General features: G+C 41.5%; 1 protein-coding gene across 1 annotated transcript in view; it reads left to right on the top strand.

Moving 5' to 3' along the window:
- The window catches only part of RGS17 (regulator of G protein signaling 17), a 67,423-nt gene that overhangs the window by 34,182 nt on the left and 15,875 nt on the right, over positions 1 to 17,366 (top strand). Inside the window, exon 3 of the mRNA XM_023758218.1 lies at positions 14,442 to 14,531. Coding sequence (XP_023613986.1) covers positions 14,442 to 14,531 — 90 coding nt within the window. The remainder of the gene's footprint in view (positions 1 to 14,441; positions 14,532 to 17,366) is intronic.

Raw genomic sequence — 17,366 nt, 5'->3', positions numbered from 1 at the left:
TAAAGTCTTATTAGAGTGAGAAGGAACAAGAAAGAAAGAAATGCTCTTCAAATTTTCCAGGCTAGGTCAAAGGAGCAGAACACACAGAAACACTAAAAAAATGTAATTTAGGGACCAAAAAAAAGTTAGAAATCAAAATATGAGTAACTGTCATTTGTAAATAGAAGCAGTTGTCATGTAGCTGACTTTTCCTCCTTTTAAGGAAAGAGAGTGCTAGGAAAATAAATGTCTATATCTAGTAATAAATATAAATACCTCAACCTAGGCTCAGATGTTACATTTGAAACAATACAGCATTTCCCTCAAATTGCATTTCTCATTCATAGTTCATTGTCAACTCTTCTCCTATGTTTAAGGTTATCCCTTTCTTTATAAAATTACCACCACACTTTATTTGGGCGGGGGATATACAGAGAGCAAGTGCATAACTGCTGAATATTTCCAGTTTCCTTCAAAACTGTAAAATTCGGGATTTTGGTCACAGTGACTGATTAAGCTGATCTAGTCTCTGGCCCTGTCCAGGGGCCACTTCCTTCGCCAGATCAGCCCCTCTGTCTCCCTCTTCTCCTCACAGCCCTTGTTTTGGGAAGAGAAAAACAAGGGAGTGAGGTGTAGACCATTTCACCTGCGTTACATTCATGGGTCATGGGAGCCTGAGTCTTGGCCATAAAATGAAGTCTCTACATTTGCAAATTCTATACGAGAGACCAAGCTTTTCCTGACCAGGAGAAGAGATCGTTTAGTCAGGACTTGTCTACAGGTTCAAGGTCGCCATTGTCAAAACTCCATGTTCCTCTTACATCAGGATTCAAACAAAGTGACCCCCGCCTCTTCAGGTGGTTAAGGGCTTTTCCCCTTCTTCATGAGAAAGGAACCTTTGCAGGATGTGGGGGTCCTCATGAAACTGCCGTCTCTGGGACAGTGTGAACTGTGAGGTCATTCAGACAGTCGCACATGGAGGACATGTGTGAACGCACCTCGCAAATCAAACTGCTGTGCGCTCACAAAAAAGGTGCCTCAAGAAGGAGATGAAAGGTGGAGCTTTCAAAATGCATTTTGAGCTTAAAGCTCATTTCCAAATTGTCCCCGGTCCTCTCCTAGCATCAGAGGTTACATTAAAATAATCCAGACTGTTCTTTTTTTTTTTAAACTCTTTAGATGCTAATCCATCCCTGTTTTAATTCCTTGTGGCTCCTGGTGATGTCCTATCAAGCAAGACAGTGTCCATGTTTACTCATAAAAAATTCAAATTCAAGAGATTTCAGCTACTCTCTCTCCCCACTGACTCTCATGCTGCTTCCTGGTGAGGAGAAAGTTCTGGGGGAGTGGGGGTGGGGAGACCCACCACTTGGCTGACCACAGTCCCGGTCTTCCCCCTTACAGTTTCCGAGGGAATTGTTCTGTCTGTAGCTATTTTACATATTAGACTTAGCTATGAGCTTTTGTTTGGAAGAAAAAATACCCTCGTTAAAAAGCTGGAAAATGCTGTGTCTGCCTTCACAGAGAAGGAAACGGAAGGCTTGCCTCCTGCCCCGACGCCCGTCCGTGAGAGAAGTGGGACTGCAATGCAAGTCCCTGAATATCCATCCCTTGTTTTGTCCACTTGAAGATGACACTTCCAAACTTTTCATTTCCAGATTAGATCTGACCTATGCCCAAAGCTTCTTCCTTTACAAACTCTTCAAGGCTGACATCAAACACAACTTTTCCAATCGAATTCACCATCGCATGTACTAATGTACCCTTCCTATGCTATTTGGCCTAAATCAGATCTCCTTCATTCTTCTCAGGAGACATTGGTCACAGGCTGAGTTTAGTAAATGATCCCTGTGAAAGCTCAAGTCATCCCCCTTTGAACACATTGGTTCCCAGAGTTCCCAGACCATGGGTAGGCCCGGCTCAGTAAATGTTAAACTCTTCATAAACATGCTTTTGGTTGTCCCTCTCTCCATTTATAACAATCACCGCAGCCTCTATAATTCAAATCTGCAAAAATAACGTCCTATTTTATCCTCTGACGCTGTCACATTTCAGCTCTCTGCCAATGGAAACACTACGATGCATGCTTTAAAAGCCAAAGGATATTTTTTGAAAGGAAAAACAAGTCCACGTCTGCTCCATGGTAAAGAAACCACCCTCTGGAAATAAATCTGCTCACACAGGCAAGATGAGTCATTTCATCCAAAGCACTAGTTAACAGAGTGTCTTCCCATACCTGTCCTCCTCAGAGACCCGATCCATCGCAGATCTGTAATAATAAAAGCATAATATGCTAATTAGACCGGATGTCCTTCTGGATGACCTTCTGGACAAAGCCAGGGTTGCTAGGGAAGCCCGGGTCCCGGGTGCCGGAGGGAAGCCAGTGCCGGCAGCCAGGAGAAGGAAGGCCTACTCTTGCACGAATTTTGTGCATCGGGCCTCTAGTAAGAACATGAGTTAGCTGCATAGGACTTCACAGCACTTGTAATCAGACCATCGTAAATGCCATTTACAAAAAATTCTACAGTATTGAAACTCTATCTTGCATGGCATAGATAAATTTTCTTTTCTTAAGTATATTTTTTATTGATTTTAGAGAGGAAGGGAGAGGGAGGGAGAGATAGAAACATCAATGATGAGAGAGACACATTGATTGGCTGCCTCCTGCACACCCCACACTGAGAATCAAGGCCACAACCTGGGCATATGCCTTGGTCGAGACTTGAACAGTGACCTACTGGTTCAGAGGTCGACACTCAACCACTGACCCAGGCCAGCCATGCTAGATAAATTTTTTAATAGCTTCTTTTTAAATTTTTATTTATTGATTATTAGAGAGAGAGAGAGCAAGGGAGACACACACACACACACACACACAGACACATTTGTTGTTCCACATTGGTTCCCAGAGTTCCCAGACCATGGATAGGCCCGATTCAGTAAATGTTAAACTCTTCATAAACGTGCTTTTGGTTGTCCCTCTCTCCATTTATGCATTCGTTGGTTGATTCTTGTATGTGCCCTACTGGGGATTGAATCTGCAACCTTGGCATATCAGGATGACACTCTAACCAACTGCGCTAACCCAGCCAGATCTCCTCAATAGCTTCTGTAACTTACACAATCCAAGTTATTTCGAAACGCCATTTCACCATTGCATAGATAAGTTTCCTTAATAGTTTCTATAACTCACACAATGACGTCTACCAACATGAACCCAGGTTTCCCAGGCCATGTACACAGAACCAAAAAGTGGACATTAGGACTATAGGCCTTCTATATGTCATGAATTTGTCAGTTCACTCATTATAATTTATTATTGCCCGGTACTGTTGTATTTCCTTAGATTTCATCAGATTTTCCCTGCTCTACAGAGATAGGTAACAGATTCTCAGTAAGTAATGGAATGTTGACATGAATGTTGGGTATTACTCCCCAGGTCATTCTCTAGAAAAGCATAGTATTCAAGCTGCCTCTGCCAAGTCTGTGTTACATATGACCAGAGTGCTACCTATTGGGAAACTGCCAGAACTAGAAGAACTTGACCGTTTTCCATTAAGGCAACTGGTACTCTTGACTGTGTTTGCTGTAAATGCTTGTTTTTTTCTGAGTGTCATATTGCAGTGTTTAGATCATCAATAGAAAAAATAGATGTGAAGAAAACAAAATAATAGATTAAAATATTATACTTGGGTGTTATAGGTTTTATAAATATTACAGTATACATATGGCATAATATTTTCATATAAATGGGTGTGGAGAGATAACAGATTCAAGAAAAACTTAGGGTGTGCCATCAAGAATTTGCAGTAGGTGAGAAAGAAGAGGGAAGCATAACTCCACATTGCTTGCTCAAGTGGCCAGTTGACAGTGATTCCATCAAATGGGAAAATGCTGGATGGAATAGGAGGTTGTTTAGCCTAAGGGGATGAGTTGGACTTGCTCTGTTGGAGGTACCCAAGAGTTAGTTGTGGAAATGAATTTGAAGCTCACCAGGCAAGTTTCGATTAGATGTAACCATCTGGAGCCATCGGTATGCAGTATACAGGGGAGGAGAGTGATGGCCCAGCGTGGAGAGCTGGACTGAACCCCCAGGAAATAGCAGCATTTAAAGAGAGAACGGTGGAAGCGCTGCCAACACGGAACTCAGAGGAGAGGCAGTCAGAGAGGTGCAAGCACAGCTTCGGAGTCCAGTCTCACAAAGACGGGAAGGCCCAATGGGATGAGAACTGACAACATCTGGCCAAACGGGAAGTTAGCAGTGAACTCGGGGAGAATCAAGCTGCTCCTTAATGTGTATAGGGAGGAAGAGTCTAGAGAAAAGCTGCCGACAGAGAAAATGAGTGTCCCCCCATCAAAGGTCCGGAGACATCCTGACCTTTTGGGGTGAAAGTTCAACTTGGGGGAAGCTGGCATTCCTTTCTTGACTTAATTGAAGCAAACTATTCCATTTTAAAAACAATATGAAGTTCAGCCCTTCCAAATCCAGGCCAGATTTACTAGCTATCTGGACGGCATTTAAGAGTGTCCCCACAGCCTCTCTGAATGAATAATGATACAAAAGATGAGGTTATGACATGGTGCTACTACCCCTACCCTATCTCTAAGATGTCATGGTTGTACTATCTGATTGAAGTGAGTACCAGCATTTTACTTGTGCCCCTCTCCTAAAACTCTTCATTATTTGTTTTAGGCCTAGCTTATACTCTTTCACGGTATAAGCCTGGTAGACCCATTAAAATGCCTGCTATTTTAGGACGTCCCTTAAGAGTTATTTGTTTTCTTGTCAAAACGACAATAAAATCCACTTCTCTTGAATATGGAGTTGATTTTTTAATAATTACGCTTCATTGGGTTTGATAAATATTATAAGATCTGGTGCTGTAAAATCCATATTTATGTTTAAGCTATCCATATACTACTATATATTAAAGTACATCTCATGTCCAGGAACATGAGTTCCCAAGTAGAGAGCAAGTTTCTGCCATTGCTGATTTTTGTATAAAGCAATAGCCTTTTTAAGAAAAGCCTAATATGCAAATTGACTGAACTGCAGAACAACCGGTGGAACGCCCTGTCCCTATGACACTCACTGACCACCAGGGGGCAGACGCTCAATGCAGGAGCTGCCCTCAGCCCACAGGTCCCAGGCCAGCCAAGGCGGGTGCCATCGGGGGCCCCCGATTGCCCAACTGGTTGCCTCCAAGGTGAGTGTCGGGGGGGCCCCCCCAATCACCCTGCCGGTCACCCTACAGATTGGCCCTGATCACTGGCTAGGCCTAGGAACCTTATCCATGCACAAATTTTATGCACTGGGCCTCTAGTAGATTATATAAAAGTATAGAACCATTTTAATCCATTATCCATTCTAAATAGATGTAGTCTTGCCATTTTATGAAGATGACACACAAATTCTAACACATCTTCCTCATATAAAGCCTATTTCCAGAGGCAGCATGGGGTAGGGAAGAAGGATGACACTGGCATTACACAGATGCATCCTTGTTTCATGAAATACACTGTGAAACCTCAACCTCTCTCAGCCTCAATTTCTTTACCTGTAAAATGGGATTAATAACATATATACATCAGTTAGTTTGGGGTTCAGTACATTGTCAGGGCTCCAAAAAAGCCATAATTGATATGTATTATTTCTAACCTCCTCAAAAGTCTTAGGCTGAAAGGAACTTAGCAGACTTTGTAGGATTTGACCACTGTATGCTTAGCATATTCTATTTATACTAGAGGCCCGGTGAATGAAATTCATGCACTCAGGGGGGAGGGTCCTTCAACCCAGTCTGCACCCTCTCACAGTCCAGGAGCCCTCGGGGGATGTCGGGCCTAAGCCGTCAGTTGGACATCCTTAGTGATGCCGTGGAGGCGGGAGAGGCTCCTGCCACCTCCGCTGTACTCGCCAGCCATGAGCCTGGCTTCTGACTGACCACCAGGGGGCAGCTCCTGTGTTGAGTGTCTGACCCCTGGTGGTCAGTGCACATCATAGCAACTGGTCGTTCCACCATCTGGTTGATTTGCATATTAGCCTTTTATTATATAGGATGTTGCCAGTGAATGTAACAGAACCTGTTTCTGCATTCTGTACCCCTGGCCCTTTGTCCCCAACTCTCAGGTCAACAAGCACAAGTATCACTCGGCATCCTCAGGGCAGGCACCACACAGCCCCAGGATCCCCAGAGCATTGTAAGGTCATTAGATACTGGGGCCTTTCCCAGGACCATTGCCCTCAAGCCCACACATATTCACACTCACGGTAACTAGAAAATACCAGGAGAGGAACGAATGGCTGGATGGAGAAGTGACCCTTGCACCTGTCAGATTTTTTCCTGAGTATCAGCCACTACAGTCCTAACGTTTTCATTCTGGATCTTATGCTAGGGACACATGTTAACTAAAACCAGAAACTTGAGCTCCAACTTCATGGATGCCTTTAAAGACTTGGATGAGCACATGCCACTAAATAACAGTGTCTACTAACTAAATAGAAGTCCCTCTGGCCTTTTCACATCCAAGATATTTGCTTTCCCACAAAAGCATCCTCTAACTTAATTATGACTTACAGGGAAAATTACAGTGGGTTGAAGGAAGAGCTCAAAATAGGATTTCAATCAACCTGAGAACTGAAATAGATTCTGATGATTGGTGTATGTTATATAAAGTGCATCAAAGTATCAGTCCTGTAATTCTCTTAATTTTAAGGGGAAAAAAACCACCTTAAATGCAGTTGGCATCAAATCAATGTGTCGATGAACCTGAAATACAGAGCTTGGGGTTTAAAGTAAAAAATTTTTATCAATAGAAAAAGGGAATTTTTGAAGCCCATCTTTTCAAACAGAAGCACGTATAAACGGAAATTTGTAGCAGAGAGAGAGTATGAGAAAATGAAGAGAATTCTTCTTTGTTTCTATGCATAAAAAAAACAAAGATTAACATTTACATACAGCCCTGCCCCTGTGGTTCAGTGGTTGACTGTCAACTTATGAACCAAAAGGTCAGGTTTGATTCCTGCTTAGGGCACATGCTTGGTTTCAGGCTTGATCCTCAGTGCGGGGTAGGGGAAATGGGGGGTGGGGGTGGGGGCAGGAGGCAACCAGTCAATGATTCTCTCTCATCATTGATGTTTCTCTCTTCTCCCTTCCTCTCTGAAATCAATAAAAAAAAATATTTTTTAAAAAACAACATTTATATACAGCCTGGAGAGCCAGCCAGAGAAAGACAAATACCATATGAGTTCACTCATATGTGGAATCTAATGAACAAAATAAGCAAAATAGAAACAGATTTATAGATACAGAGAACAGACTGACAGCTGAGAGAGGGGACTGGGTGGTGGTGGGTGAAAAGGGTGAAGGGACAACAGTATGGTGATTACCAGAGGGAAAGGGGGATCTATGGTGATGGAAGGAGACTTGACTTGGGGTTATGAACACACAATACAATATACAGATAATATATGCACGTGAAACCTATATAATTTTATTAACCAATGTCACCCCAATGCATTCAATAAAAAAGTAAAACAAACAAACAAAAAACTGTTTACATACAACCCAAACTGGAACTGAAATTGCTTTTCAAAAACATTTTAAATAAAACAAATACTTTCTGCCTGTTGGTAGTTAACCTTTTCAAATTAATTTGCTCCAAGAATGTATGACCTAAGATCCATGTTACCCAGCAAGAGACATTAGAATTCAAAATAATTTATTATTGGAACAAATAACTACAATGTTAATAGGATTATGCCTGCCTTTAAAAAAAACCTGAAGTATTACTTCTAAATCAAATGATTTGGGGCCAGGGAGTATCCAGAACATTCTCTAAATACCAAAAAGGAAAATGGATGTTATTATGCACACCTCTGAAAATTAAATTTGTCTCCTTCGAGTTTGATAATTTCACTCTCAGATAAATTGAATGACTTTTTTCAAATGCTTTAAAACATATAATTATCAAAACTCCACACACAAAAGAATAGATTACCCCCCCCCAATAAGGGTAATTACTCCCAGAAATTTTTTTCAATTTTATTCTGATTTAAGTAAAACATTATATTTATAAGGGCAACACAGCCATCTGGTGGACAGATTTTTCAATAGCAGATTATTTAATTTTGAGAGAGGTTCAAGTTTATGACACAAAAGCTTAAGCCAATTGAAATACTTGTTTTATGACACATGATACATGTTATAAAAAGTAAGTGGAGTATTTACAGGGGCGATATTTTTTTTAGACACGTGTTGTATTATATTTCCATACAAGTTTCTAACCACCATTCTCATCCCCACATACAGTACTCCATTCAAAAAAGAAGTCTTACCAAAATGTATGAATGAAAGAGAAGAGGTTCAAGTCAGAGACCTGACTCTACCTGTGTTTTGAGATGCCTAAAATTATGGGTGGTGTATGTTTCTTGCCCTGCTGGTGCCTTTTTTCTGCTTTGTGTGGCGTCTTCTAAGCCATGAATCAGTGCCGTTCTCTTCCCTTCTCCCTTCTCCCCAAAGGATCTCTGCTGATGGGAGCAAGTTGTACTTCCAGCAGACTCTTTGCAGTAGCAATGCCTGGTCTTCAGTCATAAGTAGCATCACCTCTTCTCTTTGTCTTCCAGGCTTTGCTGTCTAAACCTTCTCTAACAGCCCTAGCTGGTTTGGCTCAGTGGATAGAGCGTTGGCCTGTGGACTAAAGGGTTCTGGGTTTGATTCCCATCAAGGGCATATGCCCTAGTTGTGGGCTTGATCCCCAGTGTTGGATGTGCAGGAGGCAGCCAATTAATAATTCTCTCTCATCATTGATGTGTCTAGATCTCTCTCCCTCTCCCTTCCTCTCTGAAATCAATAAAAACATATATTTTAAAAACACACAAACAAAACTTCTCTCAAATATCTGTTGTATATTGGGTCCCCTGGGCGATAACTCCTATAGACTGATGGCTGTGGGGAGACGCTGATAGAGGGGGCATTTGCCCTTACTACACTGGTTTGTGACAGGTTTAACCTTCCCAAACATTTCAGAGCAACCAATCTTTGTATATAACCAAAAAGGTGACATTCCATAGTTAATGTTTTCTATAAAGGGAAGCAGCATTGCATAGCGAAAATAAGCATGAGACAAAGAAGTCAGAAGACATGCATGCCAATGGTAACACTGACATGTGTTGGTGTGGGCATTACTAGTATGTACGTCAACCTTGGGAACTGTTTCCTATTAAATAAAATGGGAATAATTAATAACAAATCCCTGCCTACCTTACAGGACTGTTGTGAGAAAGAAGTAGCAAGGCAATGTATGAGGAGGTGTTGTATAATAATGGCAAGGTGTCAGTCTTTATTTCCTCAGGTTGAGGTTAAAAAGTTCTTTGGAGGAAAAAAAGTTCTTTGGTAAAATTGGAATTATCATTTTAATATGCAACCAGTTGGCCCTCCCATTCGATTGAGCATGTGTAATAATTTGCCTTTTTGTCACAGTTTTTAATCTTCACTTTGTAGCCTTGTGCAGTAGGGCACTACCACTGTCCCCATTAGAAATGAGGAAAGTAAAGCATGGAAAGCCAGAATCATCTTAAAGGAGGTTTGGTCTATATTTGGAGTCTCCTCCTTGTGGTCTTGGCCCATGACATAACTACACCTCACTGCCTGTTCTACTGTACTGCTTCCACCCTGAAACATCTCATCTCTCCATTTTGTCCTACATTTATAACATTTCTTTTTTCTTTGCAACTCCCAGCCTTCACACATTTCCCCCCCTCTACTTGGAACTCCCTTTGTCCAAGTCTCCATCCGGCAAATGCCCGTTCATTGTTCAATCCAGTTTAATCATTACCTCCTCTGAAAAGCCTTTCTCAGTTCTCTCATGCAAAATTGTAGATACTGCGCCTGTGTCTGCAAAACACCCTGTGCAAACCTCTATCTTAGCTCTCAGTGCAGTGCCCCGTGATGCTTACCCACCTGCTAGAGCTCCTCGATTTCACAGCCTGTCTTATTGATCTTTTTTTATTGAGTTGAGAGAGGGAAAGAAGCATCAGTATGTTGTTCCACTTATTTTTACATTCATTGCTTGCTTCTTTTATGTGCCCGAACTAGAGGTTGAACCCTCAACCTTGGCGTATCAGGATGATGCTCTAATTAACCGATCTACTCGGCCATGGCCTCAGTGATCTTGAATTTCCAACCCAGGCAATGTTGCATAAGCCAGGTGTCTCAGGCGTATTTATAAATTGTTGTCAACCACTAAACAAAGCTGTGGTATTATTTCACCGTGATATTTTGATTGAGGAAAATGCAACATTTCAAGGATGACCTACCGATTTTCTTTCAGAAGCTGAAGGGTGTTGACCCCGCTTTTGCGCTGGGAAATTTGAGGCAGAAGCTGTTAAATAAAAAAGGAAACACTGAAATCATGATGTGAGCATACTAGAATATATGCCTTAACAATGACAGGGGTTCCTTCTTGAACCTTCATGTCATAGTGCATTAAACTTAGGCATCTTATCGATCCCTCAGTTGAGTTTTTGTACAAACCTGTAGCTTTGCGCTCAGCCTCTATCCCAGAGTTACCATGGCTACTGCACTGTCTTCACTTATTTGCCCATTTCAACAGTTCTCTCTAATAACCAGGCATTTTCTCTTACAAAAGTGAACTGTCTTCCAAAATAGGCCCCGCACGTATCCATGATGACAAATCGGTAGGTAAATGCTATAATGGGCAGCCAGCGATGTTTTCCTCCCCCCACTCTTCAAACTCCCTGAAAACAAACCAAAAAGTCCATCCATGCACAAAGAAGGCATTATTTCCTGATTTTCAGTAACATACCAACTGTATTTCTCCCGTCTCAGAGTCACCATCCTCCAAAATGTCTAATGGGATTGTAAGTGCTTATTGGTGCAAATTTAGCCTAGGTTGTTGGCATCCTCTTCCTTAAATAGTTAAGCTTGATCAAGACTCCCACCGTGGGCATTGTATATGCATTCTGTTCTATTTAGAGCTTTAGTTGTTTAAAACGTAGAAAGTAGAAAGGTTCGTTGAAAATGTTACAAACACTGGGAAAGTAAAAGGTCTCCACATGACTCCTCATTATTGTTAAACTTGATGTTTTCCTTTTAGAGCTTTTCTCACGCACATACAACATGTATATGTTGATCTAAAGCAAATTTATCTTAACAAAACCCACTGTATTACTTAGAGCAAGACTAAGTGAAATTGGGGACAGGCATTAGTCCTTCCCAAGACATAAATGGCAGTCTAGTAGCAACTCCCCTATCATTTTCTCCATTTCCTTTTATCTTAAAATGGCATTATCAGTGGTTCTTGACTAATAAAGCTTTGAAACTGATTTTTCAAGAATTGGCAGGTTGATTAACAGGACACTTGTCAGTTTCTCTCTACAGGACTCTTTTGTGTCCAATATTATATCAAGAAATGGAGCAAACAGTGGACAGTTAAGCACTTATTAAATGTCTATTTTAAGTCACTTTAATACATATGTGAGTCCATGTTTTACCATCTGTAAGAAATGAAAGATATAAACACAACCCAATATTTCATAATGATCACTCTAATATGGTGGCATTTGGGATGTTTGTAAATATCACAGAAACAGATAGGAGAGCCAGAATTCATGTTCAGAAACTTGTCAATCATGCGTGTGGATTCCAGATTTAATATTCCACAGCAGACACCATAGAGAAAAAAAATTATTTTAAGATGTTGTATAAAATGGAGAATTCTTACAGTTGTGTGTCACACTGCACTTGTGTGAAAATGTAACAAAAATAATTTTAAATGTATTATTTAATCAACAGAAGCAAGCTTTTTTTCCCTATACTTTTTATAGTGCCTCACGATGTGTGCACACACACACATATAAGCTCAGTAAAGCTTGGCAGAATGAGCATTCATTTCCTATTTATTTATTTTTTTAAAATATATTTTATTGATTTTTTACAGAGAGGAAGGGAGAGAGATAGAGAGTCAGAAACATTGATGAGAGAGAAACATCGATCAGCTGCCTCCTGCACATCTCCCACTGGGGATGTGCCCGCAACCAAGGTACATGCCCTTGACCGGAATCAAACCCAGGACCCTTCAGTCCGCAGGCCTATGCTCCATCCACTGAGCCAAACCGGTTTCAGCTCATTTCCTATTTAAATATGATCTTTCTAGAACAGCGGTTCTCAACCTGTGGGTTGTGACCCCTTTGGGGGTCAAACGACCCTTTCACAGGGGTCACCTAAGACCATCGGAAAACACATATACAATTACATATTGTTTTTGTGATTAATCACTATGCTTTAATTATGTTCAATTTGTAACATATATCCTGCATATCAGATATTTACATTACGATTCATAACAGCAGCAAAATTACAGTTATGAAGTAGCAACGAAAATAATTTTATGGTTGGGGGTCACCACAACATGAGGAACTGTATTAAAGGGTCGTGGCATTAGGAAGGTTGAGAACCACTGTTCTAGAATGTGTCAAAAATTTTCATATTTTACACATTTGGCATCATTAATTTCTCCCAGGAAGTTTCACAGAATAATGTCAACCTCCTCCCACCCATTTTTTCATAAGTATTGGAAATACATGAAGTTACAGAGAAGCACTCCTGTCAGAGACACTTTGAGAAGTCAGTGACTCTCTCCTAAACACAGCCCTGACCTGTGTGCAGCACCACGGAGAGAGGTCTGAGGTCTCCTAGGCTACCTCAGTCTGCAAACACATCCGCAGCCCCCACCCCCGGGCACAGAGAGAGACTTTGCTGCTCTCCCTGAATCCTGCTTCGCTGTATCCCCAGGGCTTCCTACCCCAGGGCTTTGGGATGGCTGCCTTCCCGCAGGACACAACTCAGCTTGCTGGGTGTCTGAGCAACAAGCAGCTGTCATTACTGCTTCCCGGAACTCTTGGGGCCACACCACTTTTGGGGAGGTTTACTCGTTTCTCGCCATGGTCCTGCACCAATAAATCTGCCACTCTCCCTGGAAATGGTTAGAAGAGAACTTAGGTTTATTCACTTTTTGTTTTGTTTTGTTTTTTCGTTGATGTGTCCTTTTTCTGACTAAAGAATCCTTTCCAATTCTTATTGGGTTCACTTTTCTCCAGGTAGTCAACTTCCTCAACTAAATGTCCTTGGCTGGTCTCGCTTCCGTTGTAGAGTGGCCTCTCTTGCTTAAATTCTTCCCGTTGCTCCATTCTCTCCACTCACCCCTGCACCTGATAATGAAAGGAGGAATTCACGAGACATTGTCTCTGCTTCCTCTGCCAAATGTCAAACTTTGCAGATTAAGAGTAACTACTTGCTGGAAGCTGTCTCCCACTAAACTCCTTCTTTCCACCACAACCATATTGAGTGACCCTTTTCTTCATTCACATAGTGAGTAGTTTGTTGTGTCGGTGCCTGTCAGGGAGCACGGTTCATAATAGTTACTCAATAAAATCAGCAAGGTCATTTGCCAGAATCAGGTTCAAACTCCAACCATACCCATAGTTAGTGTCTGACGTTGGGCCCATGTAACACTCAGCTCTGTGATTCACTGCTCATCTATAAAATGGGGATAATAAAAGATAAAAAGACAGTGCCTGGCAAATAACAGGCACTAGAAAATCATAGTTCCCATTATCTTCTTGTTGGAAAAATGAACGAATGAATAAAAGGAAGAAATGCTACCTGAACTTCTTTTGCCCTCTGACAGGCTCCCCTGAAGTTCCTCAGCTTCTCCATAAGGGGATCAGTTTGCTAAGCCAGTAGCTTAACTTTTCCAAGTCATCCTCCCCACCTGCTTCTTAGTATCTGCCCCAAATCTCCCTCATTACGTCTAGTCTGCACCTAGAACCTTGGATCTTCCACCTTAAGGTGCTCCTCAGTTACAGTGAGCCTGAATCAGACCATTCTTAGTCTTGTTGTGAACCACTGTGCATGGGATTGCCCTGGCTCCTGTAATCCTATAGAATTCCTAAATTTATGCCCAGAGACACAGAGATTCCTCTCGTGCAGTGCTCTCCTATTCAGCACCTCTGGAGACATCAGAAATTGATTAACTAGGGTGAAAGGGCAAAAACAGAGTCAAATATAAATCCAGCAGTTCCAACTTGAGTGGATGGAGGAAGGATGGTATCCATGGGGGAAAATCTATCAAAGCATATAATCATGTAGGTATCTCAGGGATTTTAAGCAATTTAAATTATGTAAGGATGAAGTCAGAATGTATAATGGTATCCATTTTTGAGTTCTGATTTATTTTATAATGTGATTAAATAATTATTCTCTTTGCCTTAGTTGAAAGGGGCTTACCCATCATTTAAAAATGGCATTGCTCTTTTTGTACACTAAATATTCTCACATCGTTGAAAGTAAAATTCTTCCGTGGAATGTTTTCTTGCAAATTTTTTCTTTTCTTTCAATAATTGGTTTTCCCTAGACAAAATAAAGTGTTATGCTACATTACAGCCTCACTGTTAGGAACGAAGAGAGAGCAGAAACTGCAGAAAGACCCACGCTTACCACCAAAATGGAGAGTATCCAGGTCCTAGAGGAAGGGTGAGTGACTCACATTATAATTGTGTCTTGTATTCAAATACTGATTATCTTGACTCAGTACTTAAGTATCAGCTCTTGCTTCCTGTTACTCCTCAAAATGGTTTGGTGAAATAAATTTACAAGCTGGGAGATCTTTGTGATTGCAATTGCTTTTCATTTACTTTTCTATTAGCTATGTTAAGCTATCAGCTAAAATATTGCCTGACTTTTCTCTTTCAAAAATAATGATTATTCCATGAATTAGCTCCCCAAAATGCCCTATTTCCTGACTTCTCTTTTCTGGTAATATTTCCTGAAGTTGTTCTCTTTATGTGGGAACAATGTAAAACACACACACAAAAGAGATGGAATTATCTAAGTCTGTCAGGAAGGGCACCCAGCTGGCATCCAGTCCCATGTCCTTCAGAACAGACTCTATCCCAAGTATTTTATCCAAAATGAGAAGTTGAATGCAGAACTGAATCTATAGAATTAAATCAAAACACGAGTAGAATATTTGTGGAATTATAGTGCTTTCTTTTTCTACTTATGAGAAGGTTTTAATGTTGCTGCTTCATAGTAATTTTTCTTTTGAACTTTTTTAAATGAATGAGGAAGTTCAGACAGTTTTGAATAGCAAAAATCTGTTTAAAATACTTGCTCAAAAAGGTATGTATACCTTCTTTGACTAAGTTGGAAACTTATTAAATAGACCAATGAATGAGAAAGCAAGATCAATCCTATATAATAAAAGGCTAATATGCAAATCGACTGAACGGAGGAACGACTGGTCGCTGTGACGTGCACTGACCACCAGGGGGCAGATGCTCAATGCAGGAGCTGCCCCCTGGTGATCAGTGCGCTCCCATAGGAGGAGTGCTGCTCAGCCAGAAGCCGGGCTTACGGCTGGCAAGCACAGTGGTGGTGGCGGGAGCCTCTCCTGCCTCCACAGCAGCGCTAAGGATGTCTGACTGCTGGCTTAGGCCCGCTCCCCATGGGCTTTCAGACATCCCCTGAGGGCTCCCGGACTGCGAGAGGGCACAGACTGGGCTAAGGGACCCCACGAGTGCACGAATTTCGTGCACCAGGCCTCTAGTTTAACCATAAGAATCTCCAGTTCATTCTTTCACTTCTTAAATGTATAAGCAAAGGGAGAAATAACTGGTGGTTTCTGCAGGGAAGTAGTCATTGAAAACCTGAATGTAGATCTCTAAAAAGGCCTCATTGTCATTGTAAGGGCCCTGGGCTCTGTCACTATGATATCTCCATTCATGGGTAACAATGCATTTATAATACAAGGTGGGCAAAAGTAGGTTTACAGTTGTGAGTATGTAATTACTAGAGGCCCGGTGCATGAAATTCGTGCATGGGGGAGGGAGGTCCCTCAGCCCAACCTGTACCCTCTCGCAATCTGGGACCCCTCAGGGGGGTCGGGCTGAAACCGACAGTCAGACATTCCTCTCACAATCCGGGACCACTGGCTCCTAACTGCTCACCTGCCTGCCTGCCTGATCACCCCTAACCACTCTGCCTGCCTGCCTGATTGCCCCTAACCACTCTGCCTGCCTGCTTGATCGCTCCTAACCATTCGCCTGCCTGCCTGATCGCCCTTAACCACTCTACCTGCCTGCCTGATCACCCCTAACCACTTTCCTGCCTACCTGATCACCCCTAACCACCTCTGCCTCGGTCCCCACCACCACAGCTTCGTCTGGAAGGACGTCCGGAATGACGTCCAGAAGGTCGTTCGGCCGTCCGGTCTAATTAGCATATTATGCTTTTATTATTACAGATTGCATTATTTTCCACAGGACCAACTGTACACCTACTTTTGACCCACCCTGTATTTTTATTAAAGTTTAGGAAAATATGTGACAAGTGCACACAATGTATTTTAGATCCAGTGATAAATGAAGAAAAAAAACTACTAGAAATGAAAAGAGAAACTGTGTCTTGTGGCTTCAAAATGAAAAGCTACATCAGATGCAAATGAAAAAATCAGTTTGCCCTTCAAACAATGAATGTAGAGACTGTTTCTACCAACTTGCAATATACAGGGTGTCCCAAAAATGTGTATACACACTTTAACAGCTGTTAACTCAATTGATACTTCTTTCTTTTCAGCCAGGCTAAGCTTTAAACAAAATAAATTTATCCTAAAATGCTACTGGAAGTTCGAAAACACAGTTGAAGTACAGACACTACCTTTATAATTATTCAAAGTGTGTATACATTTTAATAGCTGATAGCTCACTTAATTTTCACTCCTTTTCAGGTTTAACTGATTTGAAATAATGCATTAAGCCAAACTTTAAACAAAGAAAATGTATCCACTAGACTTTTTATGGGGATACATAAAAGATAGTTTACTGTACAAAACCGGCAACAGTTGACAAATACTGAAAGAAATGATTCTTGATGTTTGCAATTCCATTGCTTCGAGGTATCAGCAGTGCCTGGACCAGAGCGGTCATCCGTTTGAAAACAGGCATTGACAAAAAAAATCATTCATTTCTGTAGATTCTTTTAAATTTTGAAAATGAACTGTGTTAATAAATACTGACTTTATGATCATTCAAAGTGTGACACCCTATAAGAAGGTTTGAACAGTTCCAATCTCCATTAGGAATCTGCTGTGACCATGTGCATAGTATGTATAGCCACTTGCTATTTGCACACTAGGTTCCCTGACAATGCGGCTGGTGCCTCACACTCATTTTTGTCAAGACCCAGAAATAACTAACCTAGTCCTGATGGTTGATTTGCCAGAGAAGACCGAACTGAGTGACAATGACCACTAGATGGCAGCAACTGAATAGCGTTTCTATTTGCTCTCCTCCGCCGCCCCACCCCCCA

The sequence above is a fragment of the Myotis lucifugus genome, unplaced genomic scaffold, assembly GCF_000147115.1.
Source record: "Myotis lucifugus unplaced genomic scaffold, Myoluc2.0 scaffold_125, whole genome shotgun sequence".
NCBI classification, from domain to species: Eukaryota; Metazoa; Chordata; class Mammalia; order Chiroptera; family Vespertilionidae; genus Myotis; species Myotis lucifugus.
This window is presented reverse-complemented; position numbering and strand designations above follow the sequence as displayed.